This window comes from Pagrus pagrus, assembly GCF_965226575.1.
Source record: "Pagrus pagrus genome assembly, chromosome: 9".
Lineage (NCBI taxonomy): Eukaryota > Metazoa > Chordata > Actinopteri > Spariformes > Sparidae > Pagrus > Pagrus pagrus.
This window is the reverse complement of record NC_140193.1, coordinates 15,544,749-15,568,161: the sequence shown is the minus strand read 5'-3', so window position 1 is coordinate 15,568,161 and position 23,413 is coordinate 15,544,749. Positions and strand designations below refer to the sequence as shown.

General features: G+C 41.6%; 1 protein-coding gene across 5 annotated transcripts in view; it reads right to left on the bottom strand.

The window, feature by feature from the left end:
- pkp4 (plakophilin 4) overlaps window positions 1-23,413 on the bottom strand; it is a 93,421-nt gene that overhangs the window by 4,556 nt on the left and 65,452 nt on the right. For all 5 annotated transcript variants that reach the window (XM_084361865.1, XM_084361867.1, XM_084361866.1 and 2 more), the window contains 13 exons: window positions 21,316-21,526; window positions 20,219-20,351; window positions 18,825-19,038; window positions 9,980-10,163; window positions 8,102-8,219; window positions 7,275-7,466; window positions 5,783-5,956; window positions 5,368-5,518; window positions 3,504-3,696; window positions 1,929-2,013; window positions 1,647-1,764; window positions 1,409-1,549; window positions 580-644 (listed from right to left, as the gene is read on the bottom strand). In XM_084361865.1, the coding sequence (XP_084217991.1) occupies window positions 580-644; window positions 1,409-1,549; window positions 1,647-1,764; window positions 1,929-2,013; window positions 3,504-3,696; window positions 5,368-5,518; window positions 5,783-5,956; window positions 7,275-7,466; window positions 8,102-8,219; window positions 9,980-10,163; window positions 18,825-19,038; window positions 20,219-20,351; window positions 21,316-21,526 (1,979 nt within the window). The remainder of the gene's footprint in view (window positions 1-579; window positions 645-1,408; window positions 1,550-1,646; window positions 1,765-1,928; window positions 2,014-3,503; window positions 3,697-5,367; window positions 5,519-5,782; window positions 5,957-7,274; window positions 7,467-8,101; window positions 8,220-9,979; window positions 10,164-18,824; window positions 19,039-20,218; window positions 20,352-21,315; window positions 21,527-23,413) is intronic.

The following is a 23,413-nucleotide window of genomic DNA, read 5'->3' as shown; positions in this document are numbered from 1 at the left end:
ATTTTATTTTCCTTTGCCGACGGGATGGACTGATACTAATATGGGCTTTAGATGCTTCTCGTTTGACGGCCTGTTGGTGACGGCTCTGCAGGCGGCTCTCTCTTTCCGGGACTATTGTAAAAGTAACTCTTAACTCGCTAACTATTGATAATACGAGTTTTATTATGTTACCCCTGGTGGTCTGTTTGTTCAGTTTTTTTCTGTGTATTTGTGTTCTAAAAAATAACCGGAAAATAAAGAAATTAGAAAAAAGAAAATAATCAACATATTAAAACATAATGAAAGTTATCATCAGTTTTGAGCGCAAAACGTTACTTGATTGATTTTCTTTTGTTTTGTGATTTTTATGTCTACATGTATCCCTATTCAAAGAGCACCTCTAAGAAAACAGGAAGTCCAGGAAGCATCACACCATTACAATTTTTGTGTGATACTGAATGTTGTATTTGATTACCATGGTGCTGTTTTGTCATTGTCATAAGTTGTAAAATACTGTATGAATTACTAAACTACTGTATGCAAAAGAATAATTGTGTAAAACAGTAGAACCAAACATTTATGCAGAATGATTGTATTTACCTGTGTTCTTCTGGGCTCCTCTCTTGTGGGTGAAGAGTAGTAATATGGAGAAGGCTGTCCAGACCCTGAAAAAAGTCAAAATAAAAAGTGAAGTTTTGTGTTACTTGCAAATATAGATGCGAATACAGTTCATTTGAGATCAGTGAAAACGTCAGCACACCACATCCCCGTTGGGCAAATGTCTGTATTTAGACAGAGCAGGATCAAGAAGTGCTGGAGAGAGAAATAACACCAAATAATTGAGTTGGCCTGGGCTGCTCTGTTGTTTACATAACCCATGGGATGGGTATTTCAGTTGGCACTTGATCCAACCGGTGGATTCCTGAAACACAATTTCCACTTCGTCCTGTAAAGCACCGACTGTTGAGGCTGCGGCTCATTTTGTTTACTCTGCCCGCCCCCCTGCTCCCGCCAACCAGCGTAGGCTGGCGAGAGTTCTCGTCTGGCGGTAGTACGTCTGGGTGCCCACTCGCTGCCCCTGTCTGCATGCTGCGACTTGGGCCTGCTAACAATGGCCCCATTGTAGAGCGTCCACCACTGGCCAGGCTGTTCCGTTTACTGCTGTGGGGACCAACTCCAGCACAAAAACAGCTCTGAATTAAACTGACTGGCAGGCTTTGGAGGAGACGATAAGAGAGTTCTGTCTTGGCAGGGAGACGAAACAGCCATAGAATCTGCTCGGAGTGTTATGGAGGATAAAATAGATAATGCCCTGCGCAGAGAGGACCACGGGGTAGCTGTGATTACAGTCTGCTGCAGATACTGTTTGAACAGGACTTTTAAGATGATATGCAGGCTGTAAAACGTTTAAAAAGCTCTGTCTGAGTACCTGTATACTGCTTTTTATGGATGGTGTTGTCCCCTTGGTAATTATAAAATTGCATAGTTGACTGTGCTCTCTGATAATCTCTGATAGTGTCTCTATGCTCTTTGATGCCCAGCATGGCAGGAGACGACGTGGCACTGGCAGCTGTGAAGAGAGAAAAAAAACACATTTTGACATTGAATTCCAGAGGTTTTCCTGTTTCACTGGCGGTGTCTATTTTCAGTGCTGAACTAGAGCCTACCAGGGTGGTTGACCGGGGACATCTGAATAGTGCTGGTGGGCAGGGTGGGCTGGGACTTGAACCGGTCCCTTTCAAGCGTTGACACTGGAGTGAGGAAATGGTTTTGGTTCCATCCATCCTGTTGGGGGAAAAACGAGAATTCTTTGGTTCCTTTGCTCGCTGCTTTTTTAACCTTCTGACCCGTTGGTATTTGCAAGACATGTCTTTCTTTTCTGTTAAAATCAAAGCATGTTGTACACTTGTAACAATGTATGTATAAACTATCAGTCCTAATGTGCTTACTTTCTTATAGATAGTACGCAGATCTCGGTACTGCCACAGTGTGTTCAGCACCTGAGCAGTTGCTTTAACCACCTTCATAGAGTACCTGGAAAACAGACAACAACATACACGTCAGGGTCATCTTCATCCCTTTAGCACGTCACAACTTCACTTGTTTCACAGCGGATAAACTGGAGATATTCAAACTAATGGTTTCACATTTTGTGTTTATTTTCTATTAACGACTTCCTGCTGTTATGTTTGAGCTTCGTTATTATTCAATGGAAAGAAAATGTCTGTACAGTTGTGGCAACAGATTCATATTTTAATGAAAACACAAAACACTTTGTGGACTTAGCTTCTCAGTTGTGATGATTTGCTGCTTTTCTTTTTGATTTAGACTTTTAATCAAACAAACTTAATAGATTTTTAATAGTCTCCTCAGCCTCTGGGAACATGTGGTGGGGTTTTTCGACTAAATGATTAATTAACAAAAAACTATATAGACCCACATTTTGATCAGTGTATGTAGCATCATTGGCAAATATGAACTCGGAGTGTGTGTTATGATATTGGAGTATTTGAGCTTGTACAGAGAGGGAATAGATGTTGTATTGCTTAAAGTTATATTTAGAAAGACACCAACAGACATTGATAATACAATGATGGGAAAGAGAGACAAAAACAGCTCATAACAATTATTAAAGATAAAGATTCTGTGAATAGCAGTCGTGCTGCCCTGACTCGTTCATAGTAATTTCTGTAACTAATCGTGTTATACAATCTGCTTCCTGTTTACAACGGCATGCGCATACTCAATGTACATGAGTTGCTGAAACAGTGCTAAAACGCTTGTCTGGAGGGAGATTTATATTCTTTAAAACCCTGTTTTAACACGTATGGACTAGGCCTCAATCTCCAGTTTCATGACACAAGCTTAAAATCTTCCAAAAGTAACAAAAAACACGAGCATCTTGTACAAAATAGGCTGTAAATTTGGAAAATATCTACCTCATATTAAACGAGTACTGTGGATTTTGTCCAGGTATTACAGCAAGAAATCTTTTTTTCAATGCACATATGTGTATCCAAGTATTGTTTTAAGACAGGCTTGAAAAACTGTGAGCCTATCCTTTATATACATTTCACAATGGGGAAAAAGTAGTCGTAAATATGTTCCAAATGCATTATTATAGCTGCCATAATATGACTGAATACATTTACATTTATTTTTGAGTATTTTAAAATACACTGTAAATATTAGAGGACAGCCTGATTGAAGGAAGAGAGTGTCCTCAGTGTGTTTTAACCTGGAATATAACTGAATATATAGCAGGCTGGAAATAGCTACAGCACTGTTCCTTCATTCCACGGGGACTTAAAACCTCAATGCACACAAAACCACCTTCCCTGTGGCTATATGAAAAGCCTGTGCGTGTGTGTGTGTACTAAAAGTGGGAGTGGCTGTGTAGAACTGTACAATGTCAGGGACAGTCTGTACAGCCCAGCCACCAGCCACATATGGCTGATGACTTGTGAAGCGAGTCAGGTTTACAGCCTCACTAAAAGGGACAAACACACGCTGCTGTAGCACACCTGTCTCCTCTGCCCTTGGTGATGTTGACCAGCTTCTCGATGCCGCCCGTGTCGGCCAGGGCCTTGGCGTTCTCCATGTTTTTGCTGGTGACCTCGTGCAGGGTGCAACAGATGGCAGCCACGGTCTCGTCCGACAGCAGGGTGGTGTTCCCCCCGGGGAGACGGTTGACCAGGTCCCTCATCGCGTACTTCCCTGAGAGTGAGGAGGGGAAACACAATGTGACTATACAGCACAGTTGTGAGCAGAAGCTTATGCAGAGACATACAGAGATTAATTTAAAGCAGTTTTTTTTAACATGTTACATAATGTATAAGCGGATGTATGCCACAGTGACCCACACTACATTTTGTTCTCTTTATATCATGAATGATACATGGATTTAGCTTGAGACTGCAGTGAGGTAGGCAGTCTTCCGAAATGACTTTGCGTTATCATCGCAAGGACGTCGGACTGTGTGTGTGTGCATCCTGGTGTTTAAAAAGGATTGTTTCCCCTATCTCTCCTTCAGCACAGCAGCCCAGCTGAAGGTCCTGAATGCATGCAGCACAAACACACACACACACACACACACTCTCTCTCTCTCTATACCACACACACTAAAGCACCTTAAAGCCAACACTGCAACTCCTCCCCTCTCTGCCTACAGGCGTCACCCCTGCATTGCTGGAACTGTAACTCCTCATTAATTCCACAGAGAGCGCACATAAAAACTTGTTTTTCATTAAATGAGACCGCTTCATGGAACAAAAAGGGTCTGGAGTGAGATGAAATTAAAAATAATGACTAGTGGGGAAAATGGTTACACAATACACAATGCCCTTGTTCTGTTTGTACACTTAAACACATTGTTTAACACCGCTCATGCTGTCAGCAGGCAAAACAAAAAAGGATTTGGGACGATATATGTTGTGAAATAAACAATAAAATGTCGACAATATTGCATGTCTTGCAAATCTGATGCATGTTGTACCAATTTCCCAGTCCCATGTACTTCCATACTCAGCAGTTAGATGCGTATCTGTAATGCACATCAATATATTCATGTTTTCTGCTGTATTAGTGCACGCAGCCAAGCTAAAAACATTCACAACATGGCTTATCAGTATCAGCAAAGGTGAGTACAGTATTAAAAGGTGTAGAATCGTGGCGAGAATCGAAGGTAGCTCTGAGACCAGTAGATACAGAGACATGCAGGCGGGGACAGGATAGGCATGAAGATGCAGAGGAGAGAAAATAGCCGAAAATGGCGTGTAGAGCTGGAATATTTTCACGTTACTCGATGGATTGAGGATATATTTCGGCCAAACCAAAGGTGGTTGTGGAAAGACAAACTATTTCGACAGCAATATTTTGTTGGGTTTTTTTATTAGGTCGGGTTTGAATGAAGTGTGTTTTACGATGTGTTAAGGAGGAAACTGAGCTCAAAAAGAGAAACTTGAATTCAGACTGTGTATGGTTGTATTTTTGTTTTCAAACTAGGCATATCAAATATTTCCTTTCTTGACATTATTTTGGTTACATATTAGACTTTCAGATCTCCCGAACTGAAACTATGAGGGGCGATCAGACTGTCGCCTCTTGCCAGTACAAAGTGGTATCATGAGACAAGCTGGGCCAGGGCTAGCTGGTTAGCATGCTGACGTCAGTGGATATCTCAACAAAACATTAATTATAGGTCTTTAACATAATGTCAACACTGTTGTTTAATTTTTAAGTTCATTTTTAAATGTTTTAAACTAAAATTCTGACCATATCTTACAAATCCCCCCTTTAAGGATGCTCATATTTGTATATAATTCTATTTAGCACATCTGAATCCATTACAGTCTGACATGTTAGTTGTTTGACAGTGTGACTCCTGACCTATGAGCTCCTTGTTCCTCACATCCAGTGCCATGTTTCTCAGAGCAGTGGCGACCGAACACACCACCCTGTCGTTATCCATCCGCAGCAGCTCCACCAGGATGGGCAGTCCCTTCTCCTTACGCACTGCTGCACGAATGTAGGCTGCAAACTTTACACACGAAAACACAAAAAAGGCATTAAACTTTCAAAAGGTCGATACGCCACACAGGAAATGGATGGTCTTTGAGCATGTGTTCTTCCAAGTGTGAAACTGACATCAGCTTTGACTGACAGAGGAGGTGAGCTGTTAAATCCTTTTTAACCAGTTGAATAGATGCTTTGTCTCAGAGGACATCACATTTAACAGTAAAAACAAAAGACAATGTGTGATGCTGTTGCTGCGTACATAGATACACAAACACTGGGACAGTACCTTCCAGTTGCCAGCTGACAGGTTCTGGAGAGACCCAGCAGCGCCCTCCAGAGTGGCGGGATTTGAACTCTCAGCCAGCAGTGTCAAGTAAGGCTTCACTACCGCAGGGTGCCACAGCATCTCTGCCCCCTTGGGAGACTTTGAGAAGCCGGGGATCGGTCCCACACCGTCCCACTGAACAGACAACCACAGAGTTAAGTCAGGCTGAACGAGCGGTGATTTTCATGTCAAAAAATACATAAAAAATTACAAAACATGTAATGCAACTAAGGTAGGGAGGATGTAGAGGAGAGGATGCCAGGAAATGTTCCAGCTCATCATCAGCACTGCAATTTTTAAACAAGCTGGCCCATGGTTTTAGATTAGACTGTTCTACAGGAACATGGTGGTAAAATACATACTGTCGCATCTCCAGAGGAAGATAGATAAATCTCAGTCTCTTCCCTAGGATATACTGGACATTTAATATGCAGGCTCTTTACTGTTTGCACCGTATATTGGTGGTATTTAAGCACTTCATATCCTATCATGTCGGAGCCAAATTAAAATTAAAAACAGAAAAAAGACATTTAGATGACACTTGTTGCACAACAGTTGAGATGTATAGGTGGGAACGTTGAAAGGGAATTTGGCCTATTACATTGTAAGATAAGGGAACATAATTGCATGAGTAGAAAAGTTGATTAACCTTAACTCTTTTCATGCAGATGTTATTAGGTAGCACACACAGCTTATGACTGCATGCCTTTCTGTCTGTGGTTTGTACTTGTCCAAAAGATTTAGTCAATTCTACTCCCAAAACTAAATTAGCACTGAAATTCCATTAACGTTGAGAGACCTTATCGTTCACAATTTTGGGATCACCTGTTGTATTTTTGTTTTTCTTGTTTCCTTCAATAATTGCTCTTTTAATTTAGATTTAAACAACAGTGTAATTAAGACACCAAATGTGTTATTCAAATTTTGAAAAGTTAAGACCCGGAAAGAAGAAGAATTAATTGATTCAAATCTTCTTTTCTTCATTTTGTCCACAGTGTTTCTCAAAGACAGAGCTAGATTTATTGGTTGTCACAAGATAAAACAGACATTTAAAAATTCAATTTCAGTCAGGACTGCGCTTTTGCTTTGAATTTGTTTTGCAGTCCGGAAAAGCTTCAGTGCAATTGGGCTTTAGATGTTTTGGGAATACATTTTTCTTTGGGCTGTCTGCAGTCTAGTCAGTGGTAAGTTTAAATAAGTCCAAGAGTTTGAATAAGTTTGAAGTGTGATTTGTCAGTCCAGTTCAGCTAAATTTCAGGAATCAAATTCCAACAGTGCTAACGTTAGACTAAGCTTTACTTTCTATTTTAAGCTTGAAGAAAAGCTCAACCAAACCAACATGTACTTCTAAAAAGGTCTTTCTAAGACCTAAAAGTATGAAAGACCATTCAAAAACACATTGACTGTACTGAGTCAAACTCTTTGCTCTGAGCCTAATTTTAAAAACACTCACCGTCTCTTCCTGCAAGCTCTTTTTTTTCTTCTTTTTCTTCCTGCCCCAGCAGCTGGAATCCACCTCTTTACTGGGCGACTCGTTGCCCAGTAAGCCATCCAGCTCCTGCCCCCCTATCAGTCGGGACGGCGGCAGCTCCAGCTCCAGACGATATGACAGGTTCCTTAGAGTGCAAATACAGTTCTCCACAATCTGACGGCAGGCAGAGGGAGAGGTTTGGGTGGGTTGTCACAGTAGCAGCTTTCTAAATCACCATGACAAAAGTTTCACGACAATAAACTGTATGCAGCGGCACGCTACAGTATCTACAGCCAATGTGTGGTACACAGGCCTGCTACTCACAGCGTTACAAATCAATTAGTTATGGAACCCAAGGGTCTGCAGTTAAAGGATATCTGGACCAGAGTAAATAGATTTTACTCCACGCTGTTTGAGTGCTGAACTGGATCGGTCTCAGGGAATGTCAATGAGCATAAAGTCTGTGTGACAAAATTATGATGCGATCTCACATTAAAGACCAGCCATCTGACTTTATATGTCTTTTATGGCACAATTTCATTTCTACTACTGACAGAGAAGTGTTTATATACTGTAAAGCAGGTTGGTGAGTGGATTCTGAATGTCTTCTGTTGCTCATGAATGGCTTCTGCTTTGGGCAACAAAAGTACATGAAACAGTTGCTGCTGGATGCTCTGAGTCATTTAGACACAGGCAATGAAATGATTCAAACAGGGTTAAGTAGGACTTTTCCCTACGGTCTCTTATCGTGTGGTAACATGTTTTCCTCCTGGCCTAGTGTGTGTGAGTGTGTGTGTCTAAGTGCGTACCTTGCTGTCAAAGTCAGAGGTGTTTACACAGGCTTTGATGACATACAGTAGTGAGTCAACGAGACCCTCACAACTGCGCATCTGTTTTCTGGCCTCCTCTCCAGCTGAGCTCAGGTTCCTTTAAAAAAAGCACAACACACAAAAATAAATTAGGCCTTTGATTTGGGGCTTTGCTCAACAAACAAATGAGCATACGCAAACACACAAAAACGCAGCTGCCTGGTTGTGTGGGTGTGTTTGTGTGTCCCACTTGAATGTGTAATGTGGGTTTTGCCGTCCCAATACACCATCCATAATGTATGAAGTTTGTGTGTGGTCTGACTCAAGTCATTATAGCACTTTGCAGAGTAAATAAGGAATTAACCAAGTGCACACACAGACAACCATGTATGTGTGTGCAAAGAGGTACACACACACACACACACACACACACACACACACACACGCACACCCACACACACATTAACACACTCACACTGAGGCTAAACCACAATGTCTTCAAAGGAAGAAGCCCCAGGAGAGAAGCTGGGAGTATGTATGAAATGTTGATAGTTTTGAAACAGAGATTAAACAAGTTAAAATCCAAGCTTCTAATTAAAACAGGCAGAGTTTATGTCTATGTTGTGTATAAAACCATTATTTATGTTAAAGTACACACCATTCTGATGCTGATGGCCATGAAAATGTGACGCTTCACTCGTCCTCATTACATTTTTGTGTTTAACGCGTTGGTAGATGAACTTCCAAATGAACTCTGTACCCTTCTGTGTCTAAGCTCTGCGAGTTACGAGCTATGCTCCATCAAGTGGTTGCTTTTTAACGTACTTAGGTTTTTGAAAGATGTTGCGAAAACTGCTTTGTCTTACTATGCACCTTGGTCCTTGGTGGAATAACTTGCAAAGAGATCTGCAATTAGACAATTTAAGGGCTATTCTCTACAATTCTCCTGTTTAATTGTGGATTGTGTATATCATGTTTTATATGTTGCTTTCATTATGTTAGTGACTTTAATATGGCCAGGTCTCTCTGGTAAAAGAGATCTTGATCTCAATGGAACTTCCTGGTAAAATGAAGGTGAAATAAATAAATAAATAAAAGCTATTTACAGAACAAATGAGAATCAAATCTTGAATGCAACTATGATAATGTCAATTGGTGTAATATCCTTGAAATGAATAAAACACACAGAGATGTAGAGCCTGCGCTGGAGATTTACTTCATCTGCTCTGGAATTGCTCTTATGTTGAAGAATTTAGGAAATACATAATGTGAATAACTTCTGATGCTCTAATAACCAAAACCTCATCTGACCTTAGGATCTTGATTTGGGGAGACATACAAGGTCTTAATATGAGCTTTAATATAAAAAAATACTTACTTACTCACAGTATGTTCTACAAAACTGCAATTCAGAAATTTCTCCTTCACAGAGGCAATGGTTAAATGAATTAACATCTTTTACTACAACTAAAAACATCTTGTTACTGTGAGGAGGAAACTAGCAATGTATGAATAATTATGGGCCTTACTACATGATTACACCCCCTCAAAAAAGTGAGTATTACACCCCCCTCGTGCTCTCATTGTCTGCTTAACGTCGCTTCATATACTTCATTATCACACATTGCGACCTTACTTTATTTATTTTTCAGTTGTGAACATGGAGACATTTCTATTATACCAGGGCTGTGGGTGGGCGTTTGTTTCTCGGTTTGGCTTCCTCATCTGTATTTGTTTGTGAAAATAATGGCTGTTTACTTCAATAAAAACATCTTTAACACAGCAATTTACAGTACGAGCTCCCTCCACACTAGATGTAATAGCGCCAGTCATCCACCTAGGGGTGCTAACACCAAGTGTGTTCATCAGGTGGTTCACCTCAGACAGCCGGTGGTGTTCCTCAGCACCAGGGAGGAGTGGAACTTCAGCTTGTGGTCGTCGTCGAAGGTGGAGCTGCTCCATCCGGAGTGAGGGATGATCACAGTGTTGGTCAGAGTCGTTAAGGCGTCCCGAATGATTGTCATCTTGACGGCGTCACATGACGACAGGTTCCACAGCACCCCTGCCGGAGACGACATGGGCGTTGAGAAAACAGGCATGCAGACGTCCGGTTATGTCAGCTGTCACGTGCAGTCAGGGTAACCCCAACAGTAAGACCAACAACTTGGGCTTTTAATAGCTCAATGTGTGTGTGCATGTGTCCACAAAAACAAACAAGCAGAGACAGACAGACAGACACACACGCGCGCGCGCACACACACGCACACACACAGATCCTGTGTGAAAATACTCCTCTTCACATATAAAACAACAGCTCTAGCATGAGGGCTTCAGACATTCACATCAAATTTCATCCTAGCAGAATACCCTCAGGGCAAAGATTATTAACTTGAAACGGAGAGAAAAAGAAAGAGGACGAGGCGGAGATCCATATGGCACAGCCTCAGACATCTGAAATCATGCCATCATTTCACTGAATTCAAATATACTTTTGGTAACCACTGATAATCATGCACAGTCCTCAAAAGCCTTTGATGCTGCATCTGTCGAGGATTAGCCCGCATGTAGCATGTTCTTCTAATTAGCTGCCTCTTGCTAGGCTTATGCTAAGGCACAGGCTGACTTCTGCGGGGCACTTTGGAGGAGGCTAATGCTGGACGAGCTGAACTCCACTGTAAATACAAATATGATGCCACAACAAAACTACAAAAATGCATGTACAGTATGCATGTGTGTTAATGGTCCAACTGTAACTGCCTCATGACTTGTGCATAGGGATGGGAGGAAATAAGACTAAAAAAAACAACAAAATACACAAAAGTTGATTGCGGTGAATTTTTCTTATCAGGATAATGGTGAATATCCTCACATGAGTGACTTGAGAAAGCAGTCTAGCTCTGTAACGTTCAGTTTTATTTTGATTTCCGGATTTATTTGGACTTGCCACAAAGAGGCTGCATCTTTCCAGCCATGCCAAAATCCTAAGCCTGTCACCAAGGTTGAAGGCTCAGCTTGCACATTGTATCCCCCACAAAAAAAAAGTTAAATCGGATGTCTGGAAACACTTTTTCCAAACTAAAGAACGACGGGGAGATGAATTGCCCAAAATGTATTTATAATTTATTCATCCTTTATTTATGCAGGGGACCTTATAATTTATATTCACCTTGCTTAATATAGTTTATTATTTATTTTTCTACATGGGCAAGTACAAATGACACTGCTAGTTTGAGTGTTCATGATGACGTTGAGCTATAATTAATGTTTGATATGAAGTGAAATCAAACATGAGCTCATCATTATGTGTAGAATAATGCCTCTCACATTTAATTTCTACATTCTGGCTTCAATTCACCACCTCTGCATCTGTGTTGCCAATTCCCCCTGCATCGAAAATGTGTGTACGCACGGGTCAAAGTTTCCGTAAATTAACGCACATTTCCTCGTCGAGTATATTTTTATAAATGTCGATTGCTTAGGAAGTGGCAAGGTTTATAAATGAGACCCCACTGAACTCTACACCGTGCATACAAAAACACCTCTCTGGTAGAGGTCAAAAATAAGCATTTGCTTTCCTGACTTCCCCTTTCTTAACCTCACTGTTTATTTCCTCTCAGCACGCTGTTCCCCCTCTCTCTCTAATTGAACCAATGGAGACAATAATAGGCTATAATATGGCCCTGGAGCCCAATTCAAACACACTGCTGGCAATGAGCTATACAGGCTGATCTGTGTCTGCCAAGCAATCCATTTCATCAACAGCCATTTCCCATACCATTATCCTTATTAACACGACATCAAAGTGCTTTTAAACCAGTTAAAATCCTTAACTGAACTTTGATTATTTCATTTTCATTTGACGGAGATTTAAGCGATACTTTGGGAGTTAGTATGCAGCATATGCGTCTTATCAGGGCCTGCCAGAAGTGTACGTGGGGCTGCATGTGGAAACCCTAGCATCAGGTGGGCTGACGTCTTTGCTCCACTCAGGCAGTGGGATACATTTCAATCAAATCCTTCTGTGGCGATCGAGCTCTGCTCCTTGCGCAAGCACATCCAGGTCTGTGTTTGCCTTTCTCACGGGATACCCGGACACACAAGGATTGCCCTGAAATAGGACCTCTAATGCGCCGATAACACATAAATTCTCATGCCTGCTGACCAACTTTCCTTTTAACTCACCAAAAGATGTTCCTCCACACACACTTTAATGTCAATCTGTAAAACATCTTCTGCAAGATTTCTGGTCTAATGGAGGCCGTGGCATGCCAGAGAACTCACCACATGAATTCACTGAGGTGTGACTGACAGCGCCGTCAGAGGTGCAACACCAGCAGCAATACCCATAAGTCATATCTGACAGTCAAACGGGGCAGACCTGTGTGTGTGTGTGTGTGCGCGTGTGTAAATATAGTGCTAAACCGTGTTCGCTGCTCAGTAACCTGTTCTCAGGTGCCTTGGCCTGGCTTTAAAACACTGACCCAAGGTAAACACTGTTGTGACACCAGGGCCAATAGTCTGTCCAGAGTTAGGCTCCAGAGAGCACAAGGAGAGAGAGGGAGTGCTCAGCACAGAGAAAATATGAAGCTCGTTAGAAAGTCTAACAGCTATTGAAGCATTGATCCCAGGACTAACTGAACTGAAAACCAGATGGACATTTGCCCGGAACTGTTGCCGTTGTCTGCAACAATTCACCAGTTTTGCTTGTAAATCAATAATGTCATCCCTTTATGGAAGGTTTTCCTTGATTTTTTGCATTGACTTTCTCTTTTCTTTTGCCAGAAGACACACTTCAAGTTAGAAATGCCAACGCAAAGCAAACCAAGACTTTATAGTACCGGTTGCGATATTTTATTCGACATAATCTCATTCATATTACGAGCATATAAAGAGACTGCTTAAACAGATTCATAGTGGCATTAAAATGGCAGGCTGAATTACAGATAGAGAACACGGATTTCCTCCCTCAAAGGTGCAGAATACTCTGTAGGTGTGTGTCAGTGGTCAGTAGTGCTGCCCCGAATATCATTTTTGGGGCTTTAAAGCTCAGTGAGACTTACCCATGAATATTGGAATCCATAATATGTCAGCCATAAAGAGATTTCTAGCAATTGCAAGACGAGTGTTACTTACAATTTTCAGGTGATTAGCCAAACTCGTAGAAGATTCGTGATCAGCCAGTTTCCTTTAGCATATCTTGAACACGACATTTTGCAAATGTTGAGGTTATTCCAGACACTTGACTTTTTCGACATTTTCCTGGCTTTCTAACTCTCACTGTTGCACGATCAAATGTCACTGTCCCAGCTTCAGTGCAGTGCCGGTGACCTCAGATGAGAGCTGTGACGCACAAATTCAAGCTGAAATCTCCTCATCTGAGAATAACTAATGATAAGTAACGTGATGTATAATGAATAATATTGCCCTATTAATACTGGGTTATTTGCTGATGATGTAAATCATTAAAACAACAACAACAACAACAAAAAACGCACCAATGCCGATTTGGTCGTCTATTACCATGGCAACAGCAGAAGCTTCGAAACATTCGTGTCAGCCCTCGGGGTCAGACTAGCCTTTTGGCATTTTCATCTTTATTAGAGGCTCGATGGTGGACAGACAGACGACTGCAGTGATAGCTCTTTGAGGGATCGACTTTGTGTGTCAGGGCCCAAAGTTCACAAACTGACTAGCACAACACTGAGCTTACAAACCTACACCTCCTCCAGAACAGGTTTCGTATTCTTTTTTGCAGTATTTTTCTCTGTAACTCAGCCCTGCAGTTATTATCTGATTACATTTGGTGTCATACATACATCAGGCTGTCTACCACTAAAGAGTACAACACACTGCATATGCTAAAATTGTTTTGGTGACATTTGCAGGAAATATAATCTGCTAAACTCTTGCTGTAATAATTACAATGACTCCAAGACCCACTAGGAGATTGATTCTAATCAAAAACAGAACAGTCTGTCTCTTGGAGAGAGATCAAATGAATGATTCATAGTTGCTATCAATATCCTGATTGTTATACAGGCTATCCCCCAGGTTGTTAGTGGTCGTATCACAGGCTAACTTCTGATCTATTGACCAAAATCCGAAGGCTTTTTGGATGGCTTGGAGTGCAAAAAACTTTCTGCCTGTGACCGAGTTGTATTTTTAACTCTCTGCCATCATTACCACATAATTATTGTTGAAATATAGTCAAATTTTCTTTTTTAATCAATGAAAGTGACGTTGTGTGACTTCTGTCCATCATGCAGCGTGTTCAGTGCAGCCCTGTGGAGGTGCTGCTTTTTTCACAATTTAATGTCAGTTTTCGTTTTACAATTTCATATTCAAATTTAGATTATTTGCTTACAGCACTAGCATTCGACACCCTCTATCCATAGCCCCTTGATTCGGATAAGGAAAAGCTCCCCTAAAAACCCCTTAAGCAGGCTTTAAAAAAATAAAAAACAGCTTAGGAGGAGAGAGTTGGGATCCAGAAATGCAACACAGAGGTTGTGTGGACAGAATACTGTGAAAAATCTTAGTGTATCTGTAATTTTACTACAGCAGTTTACTAAATCCAACCACTGAAAAGCTGTCTTGTTTACATGTTACTGGTTAAACTGCTAGCTACCAAGCTAGCCATCAAAAATCTGCTTTGGTAACCACAGTGTGTTTCACTTCTGATGACAACATGCTAACAGTTTCTCCATGCTTCTAGTATTTGTGCTAACCAAGGCTAAAAACAACCCACAACCATCTCTCTCCTGGACACACAGAGATTAAACTGGTCTTTTGTTGGATGAATCCTAAAATGTCTGACAATCTTCATCTCTTAAACCGCAGGTCAGCATGTCATCGACTTTGTGAGGTGCGGTTACCGGGTAGGCATTTACCTCACTCTGTGAAAAGCTGCTGATCATTCAAAAACTGCACTGTTTATTAACCTTTCAATTTCTGGGAGCTGAACTGGAAACTTGTCAATGCTGCATCGACTAAACCTCAGACCGCAGCATGCTGTGTGATTTGGAAGTTTGTGGGCGTTTCTTACTTTCTCCCTCATGCAGTGGAAGTCGGTACTTTGCGGCTTACGGCTATAAATGGATTTATTTCTGGATCAAATTAAGTTTCTCATTTTTCTTATGATCAAAAGGTCTTAACCTCCTCATTCACGGCTCTCAAACAAAACAAACACAGCAATCGATGCCAGCACTTGGCGACTGGGTCTATTTGTGTTAATGCCATTCTGATAATCTTTGTGTAAACTGGAAAAAGCCTCTTTTTCACAGTAGGTTTAGTTTGTCAAACTGATTGTTTTTCTATCTATCTATCTATCTATCTATCTATCTATCTATCTATCTATCTATCTATCTATCTCTGGACAGAACTGTAGTCAAATAATAAAAAAAAACCACCCACAACAACCAAACAAGTTTAAAATATGTTAAAGTAATTATTTTACTCTTTTATGTTTTGAATGCAAGTCTGCAGGTTTAGAGTTGTAAAAACAGGTTTGCCATTTTTGGAAGGAGCAGCTGACTCCAATGTCATTAATGTAATTAAATTTGGCATGCTCTTAAATGCCATCAAACAAAGCTGTGTGTAAATACCAGCTCACTCGCTGCAAATCCACATCTCCACACCAGAATGAGACCCAGACAACAAACTAATCGCAATACTTCCTAAAAGAATCTAAAATACTATTTATGTACATGCTAACATTTAATGGCTAGGTTTTGCGCTACCCTCAGATTAATTGGTGCAGATTTAGTGGCGAATGTGTGGGTAGCTGGGACAATGGCTGAGGAAAGAGAGAAGAGCTAATATGGGCACTTTAGTATTTGTTTATATACCGCAAATCATATTGTCATCGCATTGCTGAATAAATGTTATCGCACATTGCAGATTTTCCTCATATCGTGCAGGTATACATGTAATGGGATAAATTAGGATACAAAAAAGGTAACTATATTCCCCTAAAGTTATAGAAAAAGTATGTAATTAGATTACAGATACATTTACTATAAAGGGTTTACCAACAGGATCACAGTTTTAAATAAAAGTCATCTTATTGATGTTTCTTTTCTCTTGTCTTCATTTCCATATGTCTGGTATTGAGGTAATCCAAAAGTAACGGAAAGTAATCCAGTTACATCACTTTAATATTGATTGATATGATGCTTGGATTGTTACTGGCAACATTTTTTACAGGTGATAAGTAACTGTATCAGAATACATTAACCCTCACAGCCCTGGCTATCATATGACTGTAGTGAAGTACATTAGTGGAAGAGTGTAATAGTAAAAGAGGAAGTCAATGATAAAAGAACTGGCTCATGTAGTATCGATAATACAGTTGCTTAACCAAACAAGATCAAGAGATTTGTCTCTTCTAGCAACAGATGGGGAGTAAAGACGAGTGCATGCCAGTCAAGTTGATGAGCTCCTGAATGAGTGATTCTTGTTATTTAACAATCATCTTTTTTTCTGTATGAGCAAAGAATATTCAAACAGACTCTCAAAAGCTCCAACACAATGAAATCGTGATTAAGAAGAATGTAGCTGACTCTGCCAAAGTAAAGCCAAGATAAGGGGAGTGATGTAATATCTAACACCGGGTGACAAATCATTGCTTTTGTGTGCGTGCAGTTTTATCTGTCCCCCCCTAAATGGAGCTAATGGCGGTGCTGTGAGGCCTGGCCGTTTGATCTGAGGGGTTGTCTAAGGACAGAGGAATCACCACGACAGCTGCTGGAAGTCGAGGCAGGTAAGGGAGCCGAGGTCACTTTTGTGTCCCCACAACATGACCTCTGACCTGGAGCTAGATCTACTGAAGCACAGGCGACACCTGGACCTCCCAGCGGAGTCGAGAAGGAGCCGCTGACACAATGGGAGCCCTGAAAGCTTCTCAAGCTTAAATCTCGCACCTGTTGGTTTCCCCACTAGCTTCAACAACAATGACGCTGCCTTAAAAGGTGTTACGATTGTGTACAATATTTCCCAAACAGTGCTTTAGAAGTAGAAACGAGCCGCTGGTGAGTGAGTGATTTCTGTCTGCACCACTGAAAGCTCTGATGTGGGATGCCCTTGTCATCCAGCTGAAAGCTCTTTATGTGGATTGTTCTCATCAGCGGTAATTAACCAGAGGTGATGCAGCACTGCTGACCTTTTCTAATTGCTCCACATCCTGGGGCCTGCACTACCAATTAGCCGCAGCAGGCTCTCAAGACTCGTAGATGAAAGGGAAAAAAAACAAAAAAAACCCCAACTTAAAACAGAGCTCACATTAAAGCATGTCTGCACAAGCTCCTGAAATTTGAATTAAGGCAGCGAAGAAAGACATTTTAAGTGTTTTTTCAGTCATCAACTCCTTTGCTTTAACATAAACACCAGTATGAGCAGAGACAAATTACGCTCTTTTAAAATGTTGATTATTTTCTCCTTTGGTATGCTTTAAGCAAAGTAAACAGACACTTCATTGAAACAGGAAACTGAAGACCATCTCTCCCCCAACAATATACAAATACTACAGAGTATTGTGTCTGTACCCCGTGTATTGTTTTCCTTTGAAAGACCACTGGACTGTAACCCGAGATCATGTAAGAGCGGGGGCTGGAGTCGAGCTCAAACAGCTGACTCAGCCACCTAGGAGCCAAATGTCTTGGCTTGCTTATTTCTGTAGCGCTCCACCCTGATCCTAAACAACATGGATTAATACCCTGTTTGCAGAGCTTAGACATCACACAGTCCAATGCAGGGAGGAGGAGAGTGACAAGCAGACCGTCAGCATCTGTTGTTTTCAGACAGAGAAGGAGCTAAATCTCTGCGTACAACTCCTGAGGATGTGTGGTTTCATTTCTTTGCAGGCCTCATAGGCAGCAGTGACAGCAGTAGCAGCAATTTAAGGAAAAGCCTCTATGACTCAGGTAATATGACAATCATAAGCTGAGGATAGACCATAGTAAAGACTCTGTTTAATTGTTTAGTCACTCTTACTTGTTAGGAGCAACATGGTATGGTTAACCATGACATGCAGCGCCTGATCAACTCGAGCAGCATTCAGAGAACACATCAACATAACTCCCTCAAGACACCCCCAAGGTATGTCAGGTAAATAATTCAGCAGCTTCTGCACAGCCTCCCGGTCCTACTGTAACCTCACGATAGAGCGCCTAAGGAGCTGATGAGGGTGGGCTGTAACAGTAGTGCCAAACTGACCAGCTGATTAATGGATTAGACGATCAACTATCATTAGACAACAATTTTGGAAATTGATAAGTATTCAAACCTGCAATAACTGACTTTTTTGGCCCTTTGTAGGCAGCAGAAACACGTTGTGAACAGTTACACAACCTCACCTTTTAAAGTCCCCCTCCCTTTCCTGTGAGTGTTGATGAGCTGCACCGTTCTCCAAATATTTAAATGTAATTTTGAACTATAGCATTTCTTTAACTATTTTCTTACACTTTATAGACTGATTAAATGTATTGATTGATAAAGAAATCAACTGTTACTTGAAGCCGTAGATTACAGGAAGTTCATTTTGATAAGATAATTTGAAACAATAACTTTGCTTCCTTTTTTATCCAGATGAAGGAGTATTACAGTGCATCGTCATTATGGGGTGGATGGATAAAGTATGAAGTATGGATACTACACACTGGGGGAGAAACTATCACACACACAATTTATACAACTACACAAATATTCTCCACACATGCTCACTTACCTGTGACAAGCTCCCGCACTTCTGCATCTACAGTCTTTCTCAGCAGGCGGAGCAGAGCTGGGATTCCTCCTGCATTCCTCACAGCGATCTTGTTTTCGTCCATTGATTTGCCATAAACGAGGTTCCTCACGGCTCCACAAGAGTTCCTCTGAACCTCAAGGACCTTGTGGTCTAGTAGGTCCACCAGATGTTTAATTCCTCCCAGTCGACACACCTATGGGCAATTTGTGAATGAGATCACACACCATTAGAAAAAGATTCTGACCACTAACAGCATTTTTAGCTGTGGAGAGGACAGTCATGCATTTATTCATGTGACAAGAAAATCTACACCCTGGGAATTTATTCATACCCGATATAAATTATTTGGAGAAGTAATGCTAATTCATGACTACAGGAGACACAGGAGATGGTAGTTTGACAGACTCAATTTATATGTTCATCTGGAGAAAAGAGTGACATGTACAAGGTAAAAATATTTCCATCAAAATAAGCTTCCTGCTTTTTTATTGTATAGTATGATCCATATTGTGATATACTGACATTCGGCATCTGAGAATAAAAGACACTTCAGATCTCAAATCTCAAGTCCTCTTCCTGCGTCTTCTAATCAAACCTTGTCTTCTTTCACCAAAATGCATCAGGAAAAGAAAGCAAGAGCTTGACCTTCAATGTTTGAAAGGAAAAAAAGGTTGGAGTTCTGCGTGTCTATCTATTTAGTTGCTGTTACGGCCGTTTTTATGACATGAGTGAGCAGTGTGAATGTGTGTAAATCTGCAGTAGATTTTGTCTCAGTGAAGGGTATGCTGAGCAATTCTATCCAGCCTTGGACATATTTTTCATATTTATATAATTGTGCTATCCACATTTTTGGATATAATGATGTTGACTCACCAAAATGATTGCTGAAGTCTCTGAATACAGCAAAAGTACTAAAAATAGGCCTTAACATGCAAGAAGCCAGAATCTAATCTGCTAATCTGCCAGAAGATTTGATAGATTAGCTGTGATTTAACTGGGAGGTAAAACCAAAAGTGAGCCATGATGTCAAGAACAATCTCTCACTGGACAGGAAAACTGTGAGCATATGTGCAACTATATCAAGTATGCAAGGTTGTGTTTAATGCAGAATGGTGGTCTGTAGACTGTGATGAATGTCTACAACGGACAGTATGGTTTTAACTTTAATTTCTTGCCTTTTACTACCATTATGGGGGTTTTGTTTACAGCTAGTCTAATGGTCTTGACACTTGTACTTGGTGCCTCGTTGGACTAATTTTTCAAAAAAATTAATAAAATTGTGGAATAAGCATCTGGAGTGAAGGTAATTGAGCACAGATGACGACAAAGTCATTTTAATAAGACAAAGTATCGGATCAGTAGCAAACACCTACCTCTGTCTTAATCCGATTATCCCCATAGCACAGGTGCTGCAGGTACGCGGCTGCGTTGGCCTGCACGGAGGGAAAGTGGTGCTGCAGCATGTGAATCACCTCTGTCAGCTCTGGGTCACGCCACGCAAACTCCCTAGAATTGCAGGTAAGGTGCAAAGGTATCAGCACGACGACAGAGGCAGAAGAAAAGTTGACTCAGGCACAGTTTCCCACAAAATGAATACTTCAGCACCTCAGGGCAAACTGATAAGCCCAGGAAATTACATTCACATCCGGTTCTATATAACAATCCACTTTGGTCACACTTGGATTACTGCTTTTCTGTTGGCAGTACACTAAAGAAAGGAGCGTGGAATGCACTGTCTCTCGACTGCTCTTGAAATACACTAAAGAAATACTCTAAAGTAAATAAAAATGTCACTTGTCAAAATTCCTTCAGATTGATATTTGATAAAGAAAACATAATTTGCAAAGCGAGAAGCTACACGCTACATGAAAAACACCAAAACTTGGTGCTACTAATTCATTAAGTATGAATTATGTGCAGCAAGACCCAGGGAAGGCTGAGCTATTTTTCTTTTGGATTACATCATAGCACAAAAAGCCAAAGATGAAAAATAAACTATTTCCCCATGACAGAAATCCTGTCAAATCTTGGGGGACGTTTTTCTTCGATGCACTTCCTGGGTTCTGGTGTTCCCGCCTGGTGCACTCACTGTAAGTAGTAACACTACAGCAACATACACGGATGTAAAGAAAGCTCCCAATGTGCAAGGTCAGGTGTTTACTGCAGAGGTCAATCCACTCTCTCTGCTGACACACATCTGTACGACAAGAGCAGACACAGCACTTCAATGTATGTGAGACTCCATTGTTAAGTGGCCAGGCGTAGTCGAGCCAGCTTAAAGGCTAGAGCTGCATGTGACTACCCATGGGGCTCCCTGTTTGAATAGTAAGAGGACACCGGTGTTGACCCAGCAGAACAGGGATGCCTTGCAAGCATAAGTAGTCCCTGTGGGTGACTGGTTCCTGCTATACAAAGCTGGTAACTAACGGCTGCCTATATCTGGTAGTGTAGAAACGTGAACAGTGCTTACCTTGGATCCTTCTGAATGCTGTCTATCGAGGGTGAGCGAGTGGCACCATCGTCCATGACAACAGCCTGTCGAGCGTAGTTGGGATCGGAGGGCCGGTACTGGGCTGAACGGTATGGGTCGGCATAGGTGGCTGCGGTGTTGAGAGCATAGTTGTTTCTTTGGTAGATCATGGCACTGCGCTGGCTGGGTGTCCGCTGGAGACTCCCCACACCTGTGGGCCAAGAATACAAAACCTTCAGACAGAAAGTTTAAACAGAAACAACACACACAAGCCGACAAAGCCATGTGAGTAGAGATTAGCAGACCTTTTCAGCTAAACTCTGAGCCTCGCACACCGGTAGCACACAACTTTAAACCGAGCTGAAAACACAAGCATGCGGCCGTTCCGACAGACTCAGCAACTTCTAAATCTGGAACCAATTAATGACGAGGATAAAACACAGCTCCCATGGTTCCACAAGGCAGAAGTCTTCTCCTTCAAGGGGCTGCTTGTTGTTTTGTTTTTACAAGATTGTGTTTAAGCAGAGGGATCCTGCCGGTTTTCAAAGAGGACAGGAAGCCTCAACCTGCTCGATGATCAACAAATCCTTCCCTCTCCGTCCTCTGCGCCATTCTGAGGCTAACTTTGCCAAACACAGCAAGGAGGCAATGGCACACCATGACGAGGTCCAAAAACAGTCAGAGATACGCTAGTAAAGCGGAAGCATCACAAACACAAACATGTAGAGAAGCCATCCTTTCAGGCAAGGTCCAATACTCAGCCTCACACAGCACCCTGCTTCAGTCATCTTTCCTCCTATAACAGCTCCAAGTGATATTATGACCTAGTTTATAAACACAATGGGTCACAAGCACAGAGCTGCATAAACAAGCGGGGTTGGATTTAGCCCTCCTTCTCACCAGAGTCACGTGATGTGTGGCAGCGTGACTGCTGCGCTGGTCAGATCCCTATCAGACCTCCAACAGAAGGACTGGGCATGTGCGCGCTCAAACTCCCTCCTCCCAGAAACCGAGACGTCAACTTGTGGTGCTGCTCCAAATACACAATTTCTCACATCAGTGCACTTCTATGTTGGGCAGCAGCACCACCACCACCCTGCAATATGGTTATCTCCCAAAATGTAACCTAGCAGAGCCAAGGAAGACAAATTATAAACAGCATAGTGGAGCTTTGCAATTTTACCACAACTATTTGGATTCAGTTCCTCATCTTCTCAGCCAAGGATCAATATTTCTACTTAACATAAAAATCCCCCACTTACTCACACAAAAACAGTGCAGTGCAAGCTTCCAGAAAAAGCCAAAGAATGCATGCAAAGCCGGTAAGGCCTCATTGAAATTTCATTTCAGAACATAACAAAGAAAATACTGGGATCAAATTGGATTTTTCTAATGAGGTAGCTCTTACAAATCCTGCATATTGAACACCCCACCAGCTCCGCCCCACTCGCCTTCTTTCAATATAGCTGGCATAGACATATTATAGAGGCTTGTCTGGGGGCTTTTTCACAGCATCAATAGCGTTTATTAGTGCGCTTATCGGTCTAAGCAGATCTCCGGTGTGGCAAGCAGAAAGCTGAATGAAGTGTGTGTGTGTCGGTGAAAGCTATGCATGTGTATTTGAGGCAGGAGGGATGATGAGATGAGAATGCCAACATCAGGAGAGCTGGATGCTGTGGATGTGGGTAACCAAGCTGTCCCCCTGGCCCCTTCCATCCTTCTTCTGATTCTCAGTGTGACACACGGGTAATGGACTCCTTTGTGGCAGGATGACATATCAGTACCTGCCTATTAACTCATGTCTCACCCTTTCTGCCTGACAGTGGAGGGAGGAATGGAAGAGAGGCAGGAAAGGTGAGGGTGACACGGAGAGAAAGAAAAATAGAAAGCAAGAGAAAAAAGCACGGAAGAAAGACATAACATACGTAGCGCTAAAGGGCAGGTGGACAGAGAAATGGTGCTCTCCAAGAGTCAAGAGGGCCTCAGATTAAATGGGAAAGACTTCGAGAGATTTCAGGACAAAGGGAGCATCTGTGATGGATAACACAAACAAGTGCTCTGTGTCTGTTTGAAATGAAAATATTATGAGAAAAGAAAC